Here is a 23,676-nt window from a genome sequence, read left to right as displayed (position 1 = left end):
AGGTGGTGGTAAAGTTTCCCCTCCTTCAACAGGGATGGGGTTACTATTCGACCATGTTTGTGGTACCGAAACCGGACGGTTCGGTCAGACCCATATTGAATTTAAAATCCCTGAACATATACCTGAAAAGGTTCAAGATCAAGATGGAATCGCTCAGAGCGGTCATCGCAAGCCTGGAGGAGGGGGATTTTATGGTGTCTCTGGACATAAAGGATGCTTACCTTCATGTCCCCATTTATCCACCTCATCAGGAGTACCTCAGATTTGTGGTACAGGATTGTCATTACCAATTCCAGACGTTGCCGTTTGGTCTCTCCACGGCACCGAGAATATTTACCAAGGTAATGATGGTGCTCCTGCGCCGGCAAGGAGTCACAATTATCCCATACTTGGACGATCTCCTCATAAAGGCGAGGTCCAGAGAGCAGTTGCTGATCAGCGTGGCACGCTCTCGGGAAGTGTTACAACAGCACGGCTGGATACTGAATATTCCAAAGTCGCAGTTGATTCCTACGACTCGTCTGCCCTTCCTGGGCATGATTCTGGACACAGACCAGAAGAGGGTTTATCTCCCGATGGAGAAGGCTCAGGAGCTCATGACGCTGGTCAGAGACCTATTAAAACCAAAACAGGTGTCGGTGCATCACTGCACGCGAGTCCTGGGAAAGATGGTGGCAGCATACGAGGCCATTCCCTTCGGCAGGTTCCATGCGAGGAGTTTTCAGTGGGATCTGTTGGACAAGTGGTCCGGATCACATCTACTGATGCATCGGCTGATCACCCTGTCCCCCAGGGCCAGGGTGTCTCTCCTGTGGTGGCTGCAGAGTGCTCACCTTCTCGAGGGCCGCAGATTCGGCATTCAGGACTGGGTCCTGGTGACCACGGACGCAAGCCTCCGAGGGTGGGGAGCAGTCGCACAGGGAAGAAATTTCCAAGGTCTGTGGTTAAGTCAGGAGACTTGTCTTCACATCAACATCCTGGAACCTAAGGGCAATATACAACGCCCTACGACAAGCGGAGACCCTGCTTCGCGACCGACCGGTGCTGATTCAGTCAGACAACATCACCGCAGTGGCTCATGTAAACCGCCAAGGCGGCACAAGGAGTAGGCTGGCGATGGCGGAAGCCATCAGAATTCTTCGCTGGGCGGAGAATCACGTAAGTGCACTGTCAGCAGTGTTCATTCCGGGAGTGGACAACTGGGAAGCAGACTTCCTCAGCAGGCACGACCTCCACCCGGGAGAGTGGGGACTTCATCATGCAGTCTTCACGCAGATTGCAAGTCGGTGGGAACTGCCACAAGTAGACATGATGGCATCCCGCCTCAACAAAAAGCTACAGAGGTATTGCGCCAGGTCAAGAGACCCTCAGGCGATAGCTGTAGACGCACTAGTGACACCGTTCCAGTCGGTCTATGTATTTCCTCCTCTTCCTCTCATACCCAAAGGTGCTGAGAATCATAAGAAGAAGAGGAGTGAGAACAATACTCATTGTTCCGGATTGGCCAAGAAGGACTTGGTATCCAGAGCTGCAAGAAATGCTCACAGAGGACCCATGGCCTCTACCTCTAAGACAGGACTTGTTGCAACAGGGGCCCTGTCTGTTCCAAGACTTACCGCGGCTGCGTTTGACGGCATGGCGGTTGAATGCCGGATCCTAGCAGAAAAAGGCATTCCGGATGAGGTTATTCCTACGCTGATAAAGGCTAGGAAGGACGTGACGGCTAAACACTATCACCGTATTTGGCGAAAATATGTTGCTTGGTGTGAGGCCAGGAATGCCCCTACGGAGGAATTCCAGCTGGGCCGTTTCCTTCACTTCCTACAGTCGGGAGTGACTTTGGGCCTAAAATTGGGTTCCATTAAGGTCCAGATTTCGGCCCTATCCATTTTCTTTCAAAAAGAACTGGCTTCTCTTCCTGAAGTTCAGACGTTTGTTAAGGGAGTGCTGCATATTCAGCCCCCTTTTGTGCCCCCAGTGGCACCTTGGGATCTTAACGTGGTGTTGAGTTTCCTGAAGTCACACTGGTTTGAGCCACTTAAAACCGTGGAGTTAAAATTTCTAACGTGGAAGGTGGTCATGCTGTTAGGCTTGGCTTCAGCTAGGCGTGTGTCAGAATTAGCGGCTTTGTCACATAAAAGTTCTACAAGTTTGATACCCTGGCTGAGGAGGACCTTGTGTTTGCTCATTCGGTGCTGCACTCTCCCGCCCGTTTGGAAGCTTTGGTATAATCCCCATGGTCCTTACGGAGTCCCCAGCATCCACTAGGACGTTAGAGAAAATAAGATTTTACTTACCAGTAAATCTATTTCTCGTAGTCCGTAGTGGATGCTGGGCGCCCGTCCCAAGTGCGGACTTCTTCTGCAATGCTTGTATATAGTTATTGCTTACATAAGAGTTATGTTTTAGTTGCATCGGGGTTGATCTGATGCTCTATTGTTGTTCATACTGTTAACTGGGTAAGTTTATCACAAGTTATACGGTGTGATTGGTGTGGCTGGTATGAGTCTTGTCCTGGATTTCCAAAATCCTTTCCTTGTACTGTCAGCTCTTCCGGGCACAGTTTCTTTAACTGAGGTCTGGAGGAGGGACATAGAGGGAGGAGCCAGAGCACACCAGTATCCAAATTCTTAAAGTGCCCTGTCTCCTGCGGAGCCCGTCTATTCCCCATGGTCCTTACGGAGTCCCCAGCATCCACTACGGACTACGAGAAATAGATTTACCGGTAAGTAAAATCTTATTATTTGTTATTACCATTGCCATTTTGTACATATTACTTTCTACTGTGGTGTTATGCGCTGCATGGCGTTTTGATGTGTATGAAGCTATGAGCCTGATGCATTGTATAGTAAGCAGTAGCAGATATGACTGTTGTCACAACTGTTACTGCTAAATATGCTAATGCCACTGAAGGCTTTTAAAGAAAAAAATGCCTTCTGCCTGCATCATAGAGCAGAGTGCTGTTCCTGAAGATGCCATCACCGCTCATCTGAGTAACTCTCTAAGCTTACTCAGAATGAGTATTGGAACTATTCCGCCAGGACATTGGCACAACTTCAGAAAGGGGGGGTGACACAACCCTGTTTTGAAAAATGGTCACTGTAACTTCCCCTGCCCTGCCCCCAAGAGGGGGTAGAAGGTCAATCATACAGTGGTTTGGGGGCGGTGCAAGCGATCTCTCAATTGGAGACCTACACATGTGCAGTACACATCTCGCACATACACAGATCTCTCACTATCGGGTGGGGTTTCCTTACAACTTGAATCAGGCGCTATGTCCATTTGTTTCTTTAACTAGCCCCAACTTATTTCATTTGTAAGATTAAAGTACTGGGCAGCATGTGACATGTTTGTTTTAAGGATATGTATATATATATATAGCAATCCTGGCAAGCGGCGGCACTCAGACTGGTCACGGCCGGTAAAGTGCAAAAAGTGCTTTTAATGAATCACTCCATGTCAAACGTTTCGGGGCCTTAACGCCCCTTTTTCAAGGTAATGTGAACAACAGTGCACTACATCATACCTTTATAAATGAGAAGACTCGCGAACGGGACGAGCTCCCGACTCCGAGGGTGGGACGCGCCTCCGGCCTGGGTCACCAGTGCTGTGTTGTGACGTACTCCGTCCCGTGATCATGGTAACGACTGCTTCCTCGAAACCGGGATCAGTGATGTTGTAGCAACCCGTGCTTCCCAGCAACTAGGAGCATGAAGCTGACATATTCCGGTGCTGGAATAATTCACAACGTGAAACGATATTAAAACAAACAAACATGTGTCCAACATTAAATGTGGGAACAAAACAAAGACATTCAACTATTGCAAGAAGATAATGCTGTACCTAATGAATTAATTAAAAAAAACATGATCAGAACTGCTGCTGCTGAATACTAGTACAGTTAATCACAGGGTTGCCCTGCAGCCACTGGTACATAAAGCCTTTTCTGCGCCAATGTATGTTACCTGGTTCTCTAATGGAATGTGTTCCATTGAATCTTATCGTTTAACCCTGCTGGTTTAATGGTATTAAGGGTATATATCCATCTGGCCTCCGTACGTAGGTGCTGGCCTCCTCTATCTCCCCCTGTTAAAGATTTAGGAACTTGATCAATGATTTGAAATTTCAAATCATTCAAAGTGTGCTTCAACTCGGCATAATGTCTAGCCACAGGTTGGTCCGACATTTTGCCTGATAGGGCACTTTTGACAGCTGACCTGTGCGTCGCATGTCTCTCCCTTGCACAGGACATTGGCACAACTTCAGAACGGGGGAGCGACACAACCCTTATTTGAAAAATGGTTACTAACTTACCCCGCCCTGCCCCCCAAGAGGGGGTAGAAGGTCAATCATACAGTGGTTTTGGGGCGCTGCAAGCGATTTTTCAAATGGAGACCCACATGTGCGGTACACATCTCGCACATACACAGATCTCTCACTATCGGGTGGGGTTTCCTTACAACTTGAATCAGGCGCTATGTCCATGTATACAGAAAGTGGAATAATACGTGGTCAGATATTAAAATCGATATTAGACCAACACTGTTGCAGAAATTCCCACAAATGTCTTATTGTAAGTAGCTTTGCTTTTACCATTCTGACCAGTTCATCCTAAACCAATTGGATGTGGTTTAAATCTGGAGACTATGCTGGCTATTATGTAATTTGAAGCCTACCGTCTTGTTCTTTACCTCAAAAGTAGTTCTGACATAGCTAAGAAGTACGTTTTGGGTTATCTTGCTTGTAGGATGAACCATTGACCCATTATGCTATTTCATGATGCTGCAAAATACTGTTGTAGCCATTTTTGATTCAGGGCGGCAGTCACTTTGCGAAAATCCGGAATGATGATCCAGTAAAAGAGCCACAGACCATTATCCTTGCTTCTCTGTGTTTGATAGTTGGTGTCACAGGGTTTAGTTAATGAATCGTGTCTTGAAAATAAGCCCTTCTAAAATTACAGAGTACTGCTTTCAATAGCAAAACATGCTTTTACTAGGAAAGTATCTGTTGTGTTATTAAATGCATTGTCCTTTTAACATTTTGGTCTCAAACATGCTTGATACAGGTCTTGGGGCTAGGATTTTACCCTCCGTGCTTATGGCATGCCATACCCTATGGTTTAAGGTAGTTTCCCACACCCTGCCATTACAGTCAGGTTTTAAGGATATCCATGCTTGACTGAGGTACTAAGTAAGTCACCTGTTCTCAAGCATGTATATACTTAAAACGTGGACTGTAATGGTGGTATCTGGGAATCTCTGGTTTAAGGGCTATTTAACAGTCCATTTAGGCTCTTGAGTCCCATCCTTCTATGTATAATTGCTTGTACGGTCCTGAACTGGATTAACATTTAGCCAGGAAACTGGGGGAACCCGGTCTTTTCTGCTCATTAATACTAGAGGTTCTAGATTTCAGTTCTTTAATTACTCAGATAAAGCTAATGTCCAAATTCCAGAGTGCAATTTTTTTCAATTCACTTGAGTCTAGATCAGGGGTGGGCAATAATTTCAGCTGAGGGGCCACTTGACATTTCCTGTCAGTATCCGAGGGCCACATACAAAATAGCAGCTCCCCCCACTTAGCAAAAATATAGGGACGTGCTTCATGTGGAAGGGGTGTGGGCAAAAAATAATAGATTCATATTAGGCTGCACAATAGTCTCCATTATTCAAATTGCGCCACACAGCGCCACTTACACACATTACACCAGATAGAGCCCCTTTTACACAGTATGGAAGGTAGAGCCCCTTTTACACATTACAGCAGGTAGAGCCCCCTTTTACACATTAACATTTTATTTAGGATAATTATTGTGCAGCAAGCAAATTATCCAGTGTCTTATGGCCCCTGGGGAAAGGTGTGACACGGTGACAGAACACGGGGGGGGGGGGGGGGGGGTGACACGGTGACAGAACATGGGGGGGTGACACGGTGACGGAACACGGGGGGGGGGGGTGACACGGTGACGGAACACGGTGGGGGTGACACGGTGACGGAACACGGTGGGGATGACACGGTGACAGAACACGGTGGGGGTGACACGGTGACAGAACACGGTGGGGGTGACACGGTGACAGAACACGGTGGGGGTGACACGGTGGCAGAACACGGTGGGGGTGACACGGTGGCAGAACACGGTGGGTGTGACACGGTGGCAGAACACGGTGGGGGTGACGCGGTGACAGAACACGGGGGGGGGGGGGTGACACGGTGACAGAACACGGGGGGTGTAACGCAGTGACAGAACACGGTGGCAGAACACGGTGGGTGTGACACGGTGGCAGAACACGGGGGGTGTGACACAGTGACAGAACACGGGGGGTGACAGTGACAGAACACGGGGGGGTTATACATGACAGAACACGGGGGGGTGACACGGTGACAGAACACGGGGGGTGACACGGTGACAGAACACAGGGGGTGTAACACAGTGACAGAACACGGTGGGTGTGACACGGTGACAGAACACGGGTGGGTGACCCGGTGACAGAACACGGGGGGGGGGGGGGGTGACAGTGACAGAACACGGGGGGTTATACGTGACAGAACACGGGGGTGACATGGTGACAGAACACGGGAGGGGTTGGTACAGCGAGAGCTAAAGATCTCTCCCCGCAACCTAAAAACAGACTGACGCCACTGCCCGCACACACAAATGTACACACACACACACCTTTCTTTCTCTCACTCACTTTTCCCAGTAACTTACTGATCTGGCTGGCAGTGGCAGGAAGGATGGATCTGTAGCAGTCTGGCTCTTGTCCCATGTAGCTCCTCCCCCTGAGGTCCCGTGTAGCCCCGCCCCCTCCTCGGCACGTAGCCCCGCCCCTTTTCAGGCTGAACCCAGCCGTTGTCACTGTGGACTGGAGGAGGAGGGAGGAGGCTGCTACAACGCAGCAGCAGGGGAGAGAGGCGCCGCCGGCAGCTTAGAGGTACTGCAGCTCAGAGCAATGACAAGCAGCTCAGCCGTTCGGGCCGCTTGTCATTGCTCGCTGGTGGAAGGCAGTGGGCCGGACAGGATCGGTTTGCGGGCCGCATCCGGCCCGCGGGCCGTATTTTGCCCACCTCTAGTCTAGATGAAGCTTCTGACATCATGGATCTAATGGAGTTTATGAACTTATGGACACATACTTGCATGTACCAAAACGTGAAGGTCATCAACGCTTTCATTATCGATTCAATGTTTTGGCATGGTGGTAGTGCTGTGGTTGTTCATAAAGATCACGGCCATTATGACTGCTCTTTTGAGTCCCAATATTTTATTTTTACAGAACAAAGAAAATGCAGGCACACACTCTAAATACTAAACACTGCTTAACAGAATAATTTTAATAAACTCAAATATAACATAGAGGAAATTTGAGGTGCTTAGCATAATTTTGACCAAAGATATGGGCCCACCAACCATGACCAGGTAACCTCATCTGGTGTGTCCCTAACACTAAGATTCAAGTCCAGGAACCTCCAGGCCAACACACCCCAAGGCACCACACTAATGAGAGGTTTAAGTGTTAAAAGGTGCTTTTGTAGTAAGAAGCAGCAGCAGCCATGTGTTGAGTTGTGTAGGTAATAATTTGTTTTAAAGGGTTACATTGGTAAAAAATAAAATAATGTAAATGCTTAAAAAGTTCAAGATTAGGTGTTACGATAGGGTAAATCCATCTCAAGTGGTCCAATTTGAGTTTTTGGTTGTCTGACAATTAAAAAAAAAAAAATTGTCAATTATCACCACTGTATGCAAAACCATTTTTTTTTCTTTTACTCTTCCCTTCATTAATGGCAGCTATATTTCAATCATGGTGGACAGTAATGTTCATGTTTGTAGGTGTTTGTATAACTAACATCACTCAAAGTAATAAATGAATTAAATTTTTAAACAAAATGGAATGGATTAAAAACCAGATTTAATGATTAAATAAGAGTTTAAGAAATGCCATGTATACTATCCTATAACATCAAATGACAATTACAAATCCCCTTTTCTCTAGAGATAAATTCCAGTCAGCAGTTCATATTGGGACAGTATAAGAAGGTAGGAGCGTGTTCCCATTCTAAGGTCCAGATAGTACCCCGTGTATCAGTCGGTTACATATCTCTCCTTTAAAAGTTCTATGGTGGTCCAGCAATATATAATTACCACATCCATATGACAGCTGTTAGGGTCCCTTTAGCGGAGAAACATTGCGCACTTGATTGAATCCCTTACTGATGATAGTAGACTGCAGCCGGAATAGACCAAGATACCGGGAACGGTTGGGGTCCAGAAGTTTGGTTCCGACGTCGTCTTAATGCAATTTTTCTTACGTCCTAGAGGATGCTGGGGTCCATATTAGTACCATGGGGTATAGACTGGTCCACCAGGAGCCATTGGCACTTTGAGTTTAATAGTGTGGTTTGGTTCCTTCCTCTATGCCCCTCCTACCAGACTCAGTTTAGAAAATGTGCCCGGAGGAGCCGGTCACAGCTAGTGGAGCTCTACAAAGCTTTTCTAGTAAAGTTTATCTTTAGAGTTTTTTTTTTTTTTTTACAGGAGGCTGCTGGCAACAGCCTGCCTGCAACGAGGGACTGAGGGGGGGAGCAGTGTCCACCCTGCGGGGTCTGAGCCACTGTCTCCGCTGACTGGACATTAAGCTTCAGAGGGGACAGATCGCGCCCCGCCACATGGGAACGCTCACCCCAGCAGCAGGCCGCCACCCCCTTGCAGAGCTGAAGTGTGGCGAGTAAGTCACCGTCCCGTCTTACAAGCGGGGGGTCGGTGTGAAGATGGCGGCTTCAGGGTAGGAACGCAGTATTAACTGCGCTCCCGGACGGCTCATTGGTACTTCGGTGCGGCGCTGTGAGGGGCGCCCTGAGCCAGCACCTGACCCTACACTGACCAAACAAGCCTGTCGGGGTCTGCGGATCTCAGCCAGTACAAAATCCTCAGGCCAGTATAATCTCAGAAGAGCGGGAAGACAGCACCATTAAGGGGGCAGAACTTCTCCTCAGAGCGGACCCAGCAGCGTTTTAGCGCCATTTTCCTGCCTGCAGTCGGATGCAAGTACAAGATCAGTCCCTCTAGTGCAACGCCAGCTATCTGTACGGTACCAGGGGGTTGTAGAAGGGAGGGAAGGGGCTGTGTCACCTATTAAGGGACACAGTCAGCACTGGTTTAGGGTCTCCCTGTACCTATAATAGCGCTGTGTGTGGGTTGGCTCCAATCTCTGTGTCTCTCTGCCATTCTTGGGGGGGGAACTCTGTCTGCCCAGTACCCTGTGTGTATGTGGAGTGATTGGTGTGTATTTGCAAACATGTCTAGAGACTCTGTTTCATATGCTGCAGAGGATTTATCTTCTCAGGAAGAATCCATCCCATGTAATCAGGATTGCACTGTTGTAGCGCAGATCCCTGATAGAGAGCTGGAATGGTTAGCCTCTCTTTCTCAGATTTCTGAAAGGGTTGCTAGATCTGAACATGCCACTGAGGTACTGCAATCCTCTATGGTTGTTTGGTCTGATACTGCTCCCTCAGGGTCCCCTGCGGTACATTCTAACAAACGTGCACTTGCCAAAATTATGCAGGATGACATGGACACCGATTCTGACACTGCAGACGGTGACGGGGATGTGTCGAGGGGGACGGCATCACTTGCTAAGGGGGTGCAGTTGATGATTGAGGCCGTACAGGATGTGTTGCACATTTCTGAAACAACTCCTGAGCAGGTTAAGGAGGCCTTTTTCCCGGATAGTAAAAAGCCCCCCCCCCCCCCCACCCTCCACCTTCCCAGCATCTAAGGAATGAAATGCTATCTTCGAAAAAGCCTGGGAAAATCCAGAGGAAAAATTCCAGATCCCTAAGAGGGTATTGGTTGCTTTTCCCTTCCCAGAGGAAGATAAAAAGAAATGGAAATCTCCGCCGATAGTGGACGCCTCTTTCTCCAGGCTGTCAAAACAGGTGGTTTTCCCAGTCCCAGGATCTATCGCGTTGAAGGACCCGGCAGATCTCAAGGTGGATGCTACGCTAAAATCCATTTACACGGCTTCAGGGGCTGTACTGCGGTCTACTATTGCCTGTGCATGGATTTCTAAAGATATTGCCAGGTGGTCAATCACTCTACAGGAGGACTTGACTACGGTTGATAAAGGTGACGTTGATTTATTTTTACGGAATGTTCAGGATTCTGCATGGTTCCTGGTAGATTCCATGAAGGACCTGGGTTCCATCGCTGCGGGGATCTCCTCCATGTCCGTTTCGGCTTGCAGGGGTCTCTGGCTGCACCAATGGTCTGCAGACGCGGAATCCAGGAAAAGTGTGGAGGGCGTGGATTGCCACGGCTACCGCTGGTAAGTCTCCTTTTCTCCCCTCAGCTGCACCAACTACGAAGCCTTTTACACCAGCCATATGACAGTTCTTTTGGCCCACGAGGCCTAGAAAGAACAAGCCTTCTCACACCTTCAGAGATGGTCGTGCTAAAGGAAAGAAGCCTGCTCCCGCAGGTTCCCAAGACCTTCTGGTACCCCAAAGTCCTCAGCATGACGGTGGACAGCTCAGCCTGGAGGAAGGTCAGGTGGGGTCAAGACTCCGGCATTTCAGCCACGTCTGGATGTCGTCAGGCCTGGACCCTTGGGTACAAGACATTGTGTCCAGGGGATACAGGCTGGAGTTTCAAACTCTCCCACCTCACCGTTTCTTCAAATCAGGCTTGCCAGCTCTGCCGGCAGACAGAACAATTCTTCTGGAAGCTATCCGAAAATTGGTAGTGTCCGATGTCATTGTTCCAGTTCCGCCCCATCAGCGGAACAAGGGTTATTATTCAAACCTTTTCGTGGTACCGAAGCCGGATAGTTCGGTACGTCCAATTCTGAACTTAAAATCTTTGAACCCTTATCTCAAGGAGTTCAAATTCAAGATGGAGTCTCTGAGAGCTGTCATCTCAGGACTGACGGAGTGGGAGTTCCTGGTGTCCCTGGGCATCAAGGATGCGTACCTCCATATTCCCATTTGGTTGCCACATCAGGCATATCTCAGGTTTGCACTGTTGGATGATCACTATCAGTTTCAGGCGTTTCCATTCGGTCTCTCCACAGCACCGAGGGTCTTCACCAAGGTGATGGCAGAGATGATGGATCTCCTCCGCAAGCAAGGGGTGAACATAATTCCGTATCTGGACGACCTCCTAATCAAGGCGTCGTCCAGGGAGAAGTTGTTAAGATCCATTGCTCTCACAAGGCAATTGCTCAAGGTGCACGGTTGGATCCTGAACCTTCCAAAGTCCCATCTGGAGCCGATAAGGAGGCTGTCTTTCCTGGGGATGATCCTAGACACGGAAGTGCAGAGGGTGTTTCTACTGGTGGAGAAAACATTGGTGATCCAAACACTGGTCCGGGATGTCTTGAGGCCTACCTTGGTATTGGTTCATCAGTGCATCCGCCTTCTGGGGAAGATGGTTGCCTCCTACGAGGCTGTCCAGTACGGAAGGTTTTATGCTCAATCCTTTCAACTGGATCTCTTGGACCAGTGGTCGGGATCTCGCCTACACATGCACCAGAGGATACGTCTGTCTCCGAAAGCCAGAATTTCGCTCCTCTGGTGGCTACAACTACCACACCTGGACGGTCGAAGGTTCGGAGTTCAGGACTGGATACTTTTCACAACAGATGCAAGTCTAAGAGGTTGCGGAGCAGTCGCTCAGGGGAAAACCTTCCAAGGAAGGTGGTCGAATCAAGAATCCCTTCTCCCAATAAACATCCTGGAGCTAAGAGCCGTGTACAAGGGCCTTCTGCAAGCAGCACACCTTTTTCAGGATTGGGCTGTTAAGGTACAGTCTGACAACGTGACCACAGTCGCCTACATAAACTGACAAGGCGGAACGAAGAGCAGGGCTGCCATGTCAGAGGTGTCAAGAATCCTCCTGTGTGCAGAAAGGCACGCAGTGGCGATGTCAGCAATCTTCATTCCAGGAGTAGATAACTAGGAAGCAGACTACCTCAACAGACACGATCTCCATCCAGGAGAGTGGGGCCTCCATCCGGAGGTGTTCGAGGAGGTAACCGGTTGGTGGGGGGTTCCTCACATAGACATGATGGCCTCCCTCCTCAACAAGAAGCTGCTGAGATACTGTTCCAGGTCGAGAGACCCACAGGCAGTGGCGGTGGACGCACTGGTGACACCGTGGGTGGTCACGTCAGTGTATGTGTTCCCTCCACTTCCTCTAATACCACAAGTTCTTCAACTGGTAAGAAGAACAAAGGTTCTGGCAATCCTCATTGCTCCGAACTGGCCAAGGAGGGCTTGGTACGCGGACCTTCTGGATCTTCTGCTGGAAGATCCAAGGCCCTTACTACTTCGGGAGGATCTGCTACTGCAGGGGCCGTTCCCTTATCAAGACTTACCACGGCTTCGTTTGACAGCATGGCGGTTGTACGCCAGATCTTAGCTCGGAAGGGTATCCTGAATGAGGTTATAACTACCCTGATACAGGCTAGGAAGGGGGTAACATCTAAACATTACCATTGGATTAGGAAAAAATATGTTTCTTGGTGTGAATTCAAGAAATTTCTTGGGGTGGATTTTCAACTTGGACGTTTTCTCCTTTTCCTGCAAGCAGGTGTGGATATGGGACTGAGATTGGGCTCCACCAAGGTCCAGATCTCTGCTTTGTCCATTTTCTTCCAAAACAAATTGGCTGTCCTCCCTGAGGTTCAGACCTTTTTGAAAGGGGTTCTGCACATTCAGCCTCCCTTTGTGGCGCCAACGGCACCCTGTGATCTTGATGTGGTGTTGCAGTTCCTACAATCAGCTTGGTTTGAGCCTCTACGGGAGGTTGACATCAATTTTCTCCCGTGGAAGGCGGTCACTTTGTTGGCCTTGGCTTCTGCTCAACGCGTGTCGGAATTGGGGGCTTTGTCTTGTAAAAGTCCCTATCTGATCTTCCATGAAGATAGGGCGGAACTTAGGACTCGTCCGCAGTTCCTGCCTAAGGTATCGGCTTTCCAGATCAACCAACCTATTGTGGTGCCAGTGGCTACTGACTCCTCAATTACTTCAAAGGCCTTGGAGGTTGTGAGGGCTTTGAAGATTTATGTGAAGAGGACGGCTCGTCATAGAAAATCTGACTCTCTGTTTGTCCTCTATGATCCCAAGAAAATTGGGTGTCCTGCTTCTAAGCAGTTGATTTTGCGCTGGATCAGGTTCACTATCCAGCATGCGTATTCTACGGCAGGCTTGCCGTGTCCAAGATCTGTAAAGGCCCACTCTACTCGTAAAGTGGGCTCTTCCTGGGCGGCTGCCCAGGGTGTCTTGGTTGTACAGCTTTGCCGAGCAGCTACTTGGTCTGGGTCGAACACGTTTGCTAAGTTTTCAAGTTCGATACTTTGGCCTCTGATGACCTCAAGTTTGGTCAAGCGGACTTGCAGGAGCCTCCGCACTCTCCCTCCCATTCTGGGAGCTTTGGTACATCCCCATGGTACTAATATGGACCCCAGCATCCTCTAGGACGTTAGAGAAAATAGTATATTAATTACCTACCGGTAAATCCTTTTCTCGTAGTCCGTAGAGGATACTGGGCGCCCGCCCAGCGCTTCGTTTTCCTGCATTGGTTTATAGTTCAGTGCTACCTGGTTCCTAGGTAAGTTCTGCATTATTTACTGTTTCAGTACTGCTTCAGCTGTTGCTGAGTTTTCCGGCATTTTAGCCGGATTTGCCTGTTGTGTGAGCTGGTATGAATCTCGCCACTATCTGTGTAATTCCTTCTCTCGAAGTATGTTGTCTCCTCGGACACAGTTTCTAGACTGAGTCTGGTAGGAGGGGCATATAGGGAGGAGCCAGCCCACTCTATTAAACTCTTAAAGTGCCAATGGCTCCTGGTGGACCCGTCTATACCCCATGGTACTAATATGGACCCCAGCATCCTCTACGGACTACGAGAAAAGGATTTACCGGTAGGTAATTAAAATCCTATTACAAGCCCATGCTTTTTCAAATGGGTACACAGCGAAACATATTAGGCGCATAGTTACCCATGGTCTCTGGGAAGCAGATTTTCTCAACATGTACAGATGTGTCTTCATACACCTTTGGTGCAGTCATGCTGGACAGCCCTTCTTGGTGTGCTAGTCCTCGTGAGACTGTTTGCACAGAGTATCTTTTTCGCATCTTTCACATGAATTTGTATCTTGGTTGCAATGTGACGCGACAAAACTACTACAGAGTCTAATCCAGGCATTCCCAACCACGGTCCTCAAGGCACACCAACAGTGCAGGTTTTAGTGATATCCAGGCTGCAGCACAGATGGTTAAATAAAAATATCTGAGCTACTAATTAAGTCACCTGTGCTGAAGCCTGGATATCTCTAAAACAGGGATGGGGAACCTTCGGCCCTCCAGCTGTTGTTGAACTACACATACCAGCATGCCTTGCAACAATGTTGCTATTTGGCCATGCAAAAACTGTTGCAGGGCATGCTGGGATGTGTAGTTCAACAACAGCTGGAGGGCCGAAGGTTCCCCATCCCTGCTCTAAAACCTGCACTGTTAGTGTGCCTGGAGGACTGTGGTTGGGAAAGCCTGCTCTAATCTGATATGCAACACTTTGTATACAGATTCAGACTCACGTGCACAGGTATACAAAGTGCTATGATGCAGCGCCCATGGCTTTTCATACAGAGTACTGTTGTGATTTGTATAGAGGTTCAGACTATGCACACAGATATACAAGTGTCACATATCAAATTAGCCATTGTGACTAAGGGCCGAAATCAGATCTGATCGTAGATGTGCTAAATTTAGCACATCTACAATCAATTTCACAGACATGCGTAGGGACTCCCAGTACAGGGCTAGTCCGCCCCGCCTGTAAGGTCCTATTCCCCCCCGCACAGGTACAAAAGCATTGCACAGCGGCGATGCTTTTGTACCTGACGAGTAGCTCCCTGCCAGCGCAGCTCCTGCGTGCTGGCAGGCCACTACTCACCGCGTCCTGAGTCGCAGATGCTGTGTGTGAAGTCACGCAGCCGCCGCAGCCAACTCCCGCAACGGAGGTGTGACCGGACCGCACCCCGCCAACAGCATTCTAACACCGTTGGCATGCCCCCTCCCGCCCCGCGACCGCAGGCAGAGGCGAATGCAGCCCTGAGATGCTGATAACATCTCCCCGGGCTCCCGGTGTGCACGCGCACACTACACAAAGTAGTTCAGACTGCTAGGACTGCTGTATCAGAGAAGACGTGAAGTGGCCAGCAGCTAAACGTGTTTGCAAACATTTGTGACTAATTCTCTGAATTTTATTACCAGATAGGTTCAGGGATGGTTACAGGTAATTTTCAGTGTGCGGAAGAGTATTTAGGGGAGGGGATTTGCACCCCCCTTCCTCTTTGTCTATTGTTTGTCTGTGACCCCTCCCCCTTCCAGCACCTGATATATAATTATCTCCAGGTATGATTGAGCAGCTTCCAAATTGTTTGTCTGCTTGTGTGCAAGAGGCATTGAATGGGAGCAAAATTTGGAAGACATGCTGTTCCTTGTAGTGCCAGTGGGAGATCCTGGGGGGTGGCTCCTGGGTAAGTTAGCTCTCTGTCTGGAAGTGTTTTAGTAATAGCCTTTATCATGAGGCCTACTGTGACAAATTACATGGCCCTATGTGGGCACTGCTATTATGTAGGTTAGGACTGCTGTATCAGAGAAGCCGTGAAGTGGCCAGCAGCTAAACATGTGTTTGCAAACATTTGTGACGAATTCTCTGAATTTTATTACCAGATAGATTCAGGGATGGTTACAGGTAATTTTCAGTGTGCGGAAGGGTATTTAGGGGTGGGGATTTGCACCCCCCTTCCTCTTTGTCTGTTGTATGGATGTGAGTGAGCCGCCAGGTCCTGTGCAACTCTGCTAATGTTGGGTGTCTTCTTTTGCCGAAAATGCGTCTTAGACTCAACGCGTTGCGACTAGGATGTATGAAGAAATTGCTTAATAATTTGATATGACACTTGTTTATTGTATGTGACCGAGCCAGAACAAAACTTTTACTGGAAAAAAGCTGTGGCTGCTACATTGTATCACTCCGTGGATAGATTCAGAGGCTCAGTCACACACAGATTTAAAAGTGTCATATAGCAAATTAATAAGCACAGTCGCCTCATGCATCCTATATGCATTGCATTGCGAATAAGACGCCATTTTGGCAAAATAGACGCCCAACGCTACAAGTTTCTGACGTGACCTGGTGCGCAAAGAGGGTTTGAATGGCATGATTGCAGCAAAGGTGTATGACAACACATCTGTATCTTAAGGTATTTCTCTTACGTCCTAGAGGATGCTGGGGTCCACATTAGTACCATGGGGTATAGACGGTCCACCAGGAGCCATTGGCACTTTAAGAGTTTGAGAGTGTGGGCTGACTCCTCCCTCTATGCCCCTCCTACCGGTCTCAGTTTAGAAAATCTTACCAGAGGAGCCGGTCACAGCTAGGGGAGCTCTACAGAGCTTCTTTAGTAAAAATTTATTTTAGAGTTTATTATATTACAGGGAGGCTGCTGGCAACAGCATCCCTGCTTCGTGGGACTAAGGGGGAGAGTAGTGGGTCTGAGCCACTATCTCCGCTGATAAGACACTGAGCTCCTGAGGGGATCGATCGCTCACCCCAGCAGCATGCCGCCACCCCCTTACAGAGCTAGAAGAATGGTGGCGAGTGAGTCACAGACCCCCATAGCAAGTGGTGGGGGCAGGTGTGAAGATGGCGGCAACAGGGTATGCTCCGGTGCTCAGCGGTACATAGTGCGGCGCCCTGAGGCAGCGCCTACACCCGACACTGGTCACAAAGCCCGTCGGTGTCCCGGGATCTCAGCCAGCATAATTCCTGTGGAGAGTGGGAAGACAGCGCCATTTTGGAGGTGGAGCTTCTCCCCAGAGCGGACCCAGCAGCGTTCAGCGCCATTTTCCTGCCTGCGCAACGCTGTCAATGAAGAGCAAGTCCCTCCAGAACAACTCCAGCTATCTCTCACGGTACCAGGGAGTGGTAGAAGGGGGGGAGGCTGTATACAGGCTGTGTAACCTCTTAAAGTGCACAGTCAGCGCTGGTTGGGGGTCTCCCTTTACCTAAAAAGCGCTGTGTGTGGGTTGGCTCCAATCTCTGTGTCTCTTGCCATTCTTGGGGGTGAAACTCTGTCTGCCCTCCCCTGTGTGTGTGTGTGTGTGTGTGTGTGTGTGTGTGTGTGTGTGTGTGTGTGTGTGTGTGTGTGGTGTCTGTGGTTTCCATTAAGCTATGCCCAGGGACTCTGTGTCATATGCTGCAGAGGATATGTCCTCTCAGGATGATCCCATTCCATGTAATCAGGATTGCACTGTTTTAGCACAGATACCAGCAAGGGAAATCTATGATTTCTCAGATTTATACTAGGGTTGCACAGAATAAATCTGCAACTCAGGCTTTACAGAGCTCTATGGCAGTCTGGCCCAGTTCTGTTACCTCAGGGCCCCCTGCTGTATATTCCCAAAAACGTGCTCTTGCACAAATTATGCAAGATGACACAGATATCGATTCTGACACTGAGGACGGTGATGGGGATGTGTTGAGGGGGGCAGCATCTCTTGCAAAAGGGGTGCAGTTGATAGAGGTCATTAGGGATGTGTTGAATATTTCTGATACAACACCTGTGCAGGTTGAGGAGGCTTACTTTACTGAAAATAAGAAAGCCTCACTAACCTTCCAAAAGAATTAAAGAATTAAATGCTGTTTTTGAGAAAGCATGGGAAAACCCTGAGAAAAAATTCCAGATCCCTAAAAGGGTCCTGGTGGCATTTCCTTTCCCTATGGAGGATAGGACTAAATGGGAAAACCCGCCCGTTGTTGACGTGTCTGTATCCAGACTCTCAAAAAAGGTGGTTTTACCTGTTCCAGGATCCACCGCCTTGAAAGAGCCGGCTGATCGTAAAATTGATAATACGCTCAAATCCATGTACACTGCTTCAGGGGCAATGTTACGTTCCACTATTGCCAGTGCTTGAATTGCCAAAGCTATAGTAAAGTGGTCAGGCACGTTACTTGAAGATTTGGATACTATGGATAAATCTGATGTTGAATTGTGTTTGCGTAGCATTCAGGATTCTGCAGGTTTTATGGTGGAATCCATGAAAGACCTGGGTTCCATGGCTGCAGGAATTTCGTCCATGTCTGTCTCAGCTCGTCGAGGACTGTGGCTGCGACAGTGGTCTGCCGACGCAGAATCCAGGAGAAGTGTGGAGACCCTACCATACACAGGTAAGGCTCTCTTTGGGGATGCGTTAGATGCATGAATCTCCACGGCTTAGGCGGGTAAGTCACCTTTTCTTCCCTCGGCTGCACCTGCTACGAAGAAAACCTTTTCTTCAACTGCATCTCAGCCCTTTCGGGTTGCCAAGCCACGAAAGTCCAGACCGTCCAACACCTTCTTTAGGCGAGGCCGGCCCAAATCCAACAAACCGGCTGCGACCGGTTCCCAGGAACAGAAACCTGCTTCAGGTACGCCAAAGTCCTCCACATGACGGTGGACTGCATGCCCCGGAGGTGGGGCCGGTGGGAGCGAGACTGGCTTTTCTGTCACGTTCGGCCTGGACCCCTGGGTGCAAGATATCGTGTCCCAGGGGTACAGGCTGGAATTTCAAGATCTCCACCCTCACCGATTCTTCAAATCAGGCATGCCAGCTTTGCTGGCAGACAGGGCTGTCCTGCAGGCAGCCGTCCAGAAGTTGGTGGAGGCACAGGTTATTGTACCGGTCCCTCCAAATCTGCAAAACAAAGGTTACTATTCGAGCCTTTTCGTGGTACCGAAACCGGATGGTTCGGTCAGACCCATTCTGAACCTAAAATCGCTAAACCCCTTTCTGAATGTAATCTCTAAGGGCGGTGATATCAAGTCTGGAAGAGGGGGAATTCCTTGTATCCCTGGATATCAAGGATGCGTACCTCCACATTCCGATTTGGCCGCCGCATCAGGCTTATCTCCGATTCGCACTGTTGGACTGTCAATATCAGTTCCAGGCTTTGCCATTTGGCCTCTCCACAGCACCGAGGGTTTTCACCAAGGTGATGGCGGAAATGATGGTTCTCCGCAGACAGGGGATGAACATTATTCCATATCTGGACGATCTGCTGATAAAGGCACCGTCCAAGGAGAAGCTGTTACAGTCCATCCTTCTCAAGACCCACCTGCTCAGGTAACATGTTTGGATCCTGAATCTACCAAAATCAAATTTGGAACCAACCAGGAGGTTGTCCTTTCTGGGAATGATCCTCGACACGGAAGTGCAGAGGGTGTTTCTTCCAGAGGAAAAGCGTTGGTGATACAACCAATGGTCCGGGATGTGCTGAAGCCAGCCCGGGTGTCTGTTCATCAGTGCATTCGCCCTCTGGGAAAGATGGTAGCCTCTTACGAGGTTCTACAGTATGGGAGGTTTCATGCTCTATCCTTCCAACTGGGTCTCCTGGACAAGTGCACCAGAGGATACGTCTGTCACCAAAGGCCAGGATTTCACTCCTCTGGTGGTTGCAACTACCTCACCTTCTGGAGGGCCGCAGGTTCGGGATTCAGGACTGGATCCTTCTAACCACGGATGCAAGTCTCTGAAGCTAGGGCGCAGTCACTCAAGGGGAGACCTTCCAAGATACTAGCTCGGAAGGGCATTCCGAATAAGGTTATTCCTACCCTGATACAGGCTAGGAAAGGAGTTACGTTTTCTCCTCTTCCTGCAAGCAGGTGTGGATATGGGCCTGAGGTTGGGGTCAATAAAGGTCCAAATTTCGTCCCTATCCATTTTCTTCCAGAAATGTTGGCTGCCCTCCCGAAGTTTCAGACTTTTTGAAGGGAGTTCTGCACTTCCAACCTCCCTTTGTGCCGCCTACGGCGCCCCGGGATCTTAACGTGGTTTTGCAGTTCCTCCAGTCGGACTGGTTTGAGCCTCTACAGGAGGTTGAGGTCAAGTTCCTCACGTGGAAGGCCGTCACTTTGTTGGCCTTAGCTTCTGCTAGACGTGTGTCGGAGTTGGGGGCTTTGTCCTGTAGAAGCCCATACTTGATCTTCCATGAAGATAGGGCTGAGCTTCGGACACGTCAGCTGTTTCTTCCGAAGGTTGTGTCGGCATTTCATATCAACCAACCTATTGTGTTGCCAGTGGCTACTGACTCCTCAATTTCATCAAAGTCCTTGGATGTTGTAAGGGCTCTGAAAATCTATGTGAAGAGGACTGCTCGTCACAGAAAATCGGACTCAGTTTGTCCTGTATGATCCCAAGAAACTTGGGTGTACTGCTTCTAAGCAGACAATCTCTCGCTGGATCAGGTGCACTATCCAGCATGAGTATTCTACGGCGGGATTGCTGTGTCCTACGTCTGTTAAGGCCCACACTATTTGTAAGGTGGGTTCTTCCTGTGTGACTGCACGGGGTGTCTCGGCTTCACAGCTTTGCTGAGCGGCTACTTGGTCTGGGTCGAACACGTTTGCAAAGTTCTACAAGTTCGATACTTTGGCCTCTGAGGACCTGAAGTTTGGTCAATCAGTTCTGCAGGAGCATCCGCGCTCTCCCTCCTGTTCTGGGAGCTTTGGTACATCCTCATGGTACTAATGTGACCCCAGGACGTAATAGAAAATAGGATTTTGGTTACCTACCGGTAAATCCTTTTCTCGTAGTCCGTAGAGGATGCTGGGCACCCGCCCAGCGCTTCGTTTTCCTGCTATCGTTATTTGGTTCAGTACAGCTTCGTTTTAGTTGAGTAATGCATGGTTACTTGGTAAGTAATGTTTCAGCGGTTGCTGCGTTTCAAGCTAGTTAGCTTGATGTGCCTTGTATGTGTGAGCTGGTGTGAATCTCGCCACTATCTGTGTAATATCCTTCTCTCGAAAATGTCCGTCTCCTCGGGCACAGTTTCAAGACTGAGTCTGGTAGGAGGGGCATAGAGGAAGGAGCCAGCCCACACTCTCAAACTCTTAAAGTGCCAATGGCTCCTGGTAGACCCGTCTATACCCCATGGTACTAATGTGGACTCCAGCAGCCTCTACGGACTACGAGAAAAGGATTTACCGATAGGTAACCAAAGTCCTATTTTCTTTCCTCCAGTTCAGGATGTCTCAGGGGTATCCTGCAGTATAGTGTGCTCTTTCTGCAAGTGGTAAGGTGATTTCTTTTCCTTAGAAATCCTTTTACTTCTTCATTGTCCATAGAAGTGGACACAAACTAACCCACTCAGGAATGATTGGTTTCTGTTTTATTCTGCTTCTCTTACAGCTCTGGTCTACTTGCTGGGTTATTAGTAAACTAAGGATCAGCAACAGGGTTTATTGAAGTGAGCAGGAGTCAAGTTTTTTTTGTTTTTTTCTATCTTCACCAGTGCTCTTGTCTGCATCCATCTTAAAAACGGTATTAGTGTAGTTAAACCTCTACTTGTGCTAGTTGTCCGTGGTGAGGCAAGAAGAAATGTGTGCACCAGAGGATGGGCTTTCTGCCAATCGTTGCTGGTTGGTAAAGATGGAGTGTTGGCTAAAATTAAATGACACTGTTCTAGGTGAAATCTTCGTTATTCAGTAATTATGCTGCTCAACCTAACATTTTATTACACTATATGTAGACAAAAGTGATTGGACACTTTTTTTTTTTTTTTTTATTGTATTCTTCTCTTTTGTCGAATGTCTGCTGTCATACTGACGTTCATCTGTATTTTATATTTGTAGAGCTTCTGGAATTTGATCAGTAAATTGTTGAGGAGCCTTCTTCAGGGTAACAGTGGGACTGGAGCACATCCCATTTGCAGTGCGGTACAGTGTAAAGATCCTTTAGGACTTTGTTGGTGGCTCGTGTCACATGTTTCACCACTGTATCAACTTGACAGGAATGGCATTCCAGAGGAGAATGTGAGTTTGTAGTCTGTATGTTTTGTCTCTTAATTTAATACAGGTTGAGTATCCCTTATCCAAAATGCTTGGGACCAGAGGAATTTTGGATATGGGATTTTTCCGTATTTTGGAATAATTGCATACTATAATGAAATATTATGGTGATGGGACCTAAATCTAAGCACAGAATGCATTTATGTTTCATATACACATTATACACACAGCCTGAAGGTAATTTTACCCAATATATTTTATAACTTTGTGCATTAAACAAAGTGTGTGTACATTCACGCAATTCATTTATGTTTCATATACACCTTATGCGCACAGTCTGAAGGTCATTTAATACAATATTTCTCTGACGTCCTAGTGGATGCTGGGTACTCCGTAAGGACCATGGGGAATAGATGGGCTCCGCAGGAGACTGGGCACTCTTAAAAGAAAGATTAGGTACTATATCTGGTGTGCACTGGCTCCTCCCTCTAAGCCCCTCCTCCAGACCTCAGTTAGAATCTGTGCCCGGCCAGAGCTGGATGCACCTAGTGGGCTCTCCTGAGTTCACTAGAAAAGAAAGTATTTGTTAGGTTTTTTATTTTCAGTGAGATCTGCTGGCAACGGACTCACTGCTACGAGGGACTGAGGGGAGAGAAGCAAACCTACCTGCTTGCAGCTAGCTTGTGCTTCTAAGGCTACTGGACACCATTAGCTCCAGAGGGATCGAACACAAGGCCCGACCTCGATCGTCCGTTCCCGGAGCCGCGCCGCCGTCCCCCTTGCAGAGCCAGAAGACGGAAGATAAAGATGAAAAACGGCGGCTGAAGACTCCTGTCTTCATTAAGGTAGCGCACAGCACTGCAGCTGTGCGCCATTGCTCCCATAGCAAACCACACACTCCGGTCACTGTTGGGTGCAGGGCGCTGGGGGGGGGGGCGCCCTGGGCAGCAATTAGTTTACCTTTTGGCATAAATTAGCACATAATACAGTGTATGACACTGTATATGTGCAAAAACCCCCGCCATTAACATTATAAAAAGCGGGAGAAGCCCGCCGCTGAGGGGGCGGGGCTATCTTCCTCAGCACAGCCAGCGCCATTTTCTCTTCACAGCTCCGCTGAAAGGACGCTCCCCAGGCTCTCCCCTGCAGTATCCAGTACGACAAGGGTAAAAAAGAGAGGGGGGGGCACATAAATTTAGGCGCAATTTGTGTATTAGCAGCTATTGGGAAAAATCACAGTATAGTGGAAATCCCTGTGTTATATAGCGCTGTGGTGTGTGCTGGCATACTCTCTCTCTGTCTCCCCAAAGGACTTTGTGGGGTCCTGTCCTCAGTCAGAGCATTCCCTGTGTGTGTGCGGTGTGTCGGTACGGCTGTGTCGACATGTGTGATGAGGGCTACGTGGAGGCGGAGCAGGAGCCGATAAGTGTGATGTCGCCCCCTACGGGGCTGACACCAGAGTGGATGGATATGTGGAAGGTATTAACCGACAGTGTCAACTCTTTACATAAAAGGTTCGATGACGTAACAGCCTTGGGACAGCCGGCATCTCAGCCCGCGCCTGCCCAGGCGTCTTAGAGGCCATCAGGGGCTCAAAAACGCCCGCTAGCTCAGATGGCAGACACAGATGTCGACACGGAGTCTGACTCCAGTGTAGACGAGGATGAGACAAATGTACAGTCCACAAGGGTCATCCGATGCATGATTACGGCAATGAAAAATGTATTGCACATTTCTGACATTAACCCGGTTACCACTAAAAAGGGTATTATGTTTGGGGAGAAAAAGCAGCCAGTGACTTTTCCCCCATCTGATGAATTAAATGAATTGTGTGAAGAAGCGTGGT

At 48.7% G+C, this 23,676-nt stretch overlaps 1 protein-coding gene across 2 annotated transcripts in view; it reads left to right on the top strand.

Annotated features, from left to right (window-relative positions):
• MMS22L (MMS22 like, DNA repair protein) overlaps positions 1 to 23,676 on the top strand; it is a 457,009-nt gene that overhangs the window by 125,176 nt on the left and 308,157 nt on the right. For both annotated transcript variants that reach the window (XM_063917017.1, XM_063917018.1), the window contains one exon: positions 21,675 to 21,854. In XM_063917017.1, the coding sequence (XP_063773087.1) occupies positions 21,675 to 21,854 (180 nt within the window). The remainder of the gene's footprint in view (positions 1 to 21,674; positions 21,855 to 23,676) is intronic.

The sequence above is a fragment of the Pseudophryne corroboree genome, chromosome 4 (genome assembly GCF_028390025.1).
Source record: "Pseudophryne corroboree isolate aPseCor3 chromosome 4, aPseCor3.hap2, whole genome shotgun sequence".
In the NCBI taxonomy this organism is placed as follows: domain Eukaryota; kingdom Metazoa; phylum Chordata; class Amphibia; order Anura; family Myobatrachidae; genus Pseudophryne; species Pseudophryne corroboree.
The sequence above is the reverse complement of the archived record's forward strand: the minus strand, read 5'-3'. Positions and strand labels throughout refer to the sequence as shown.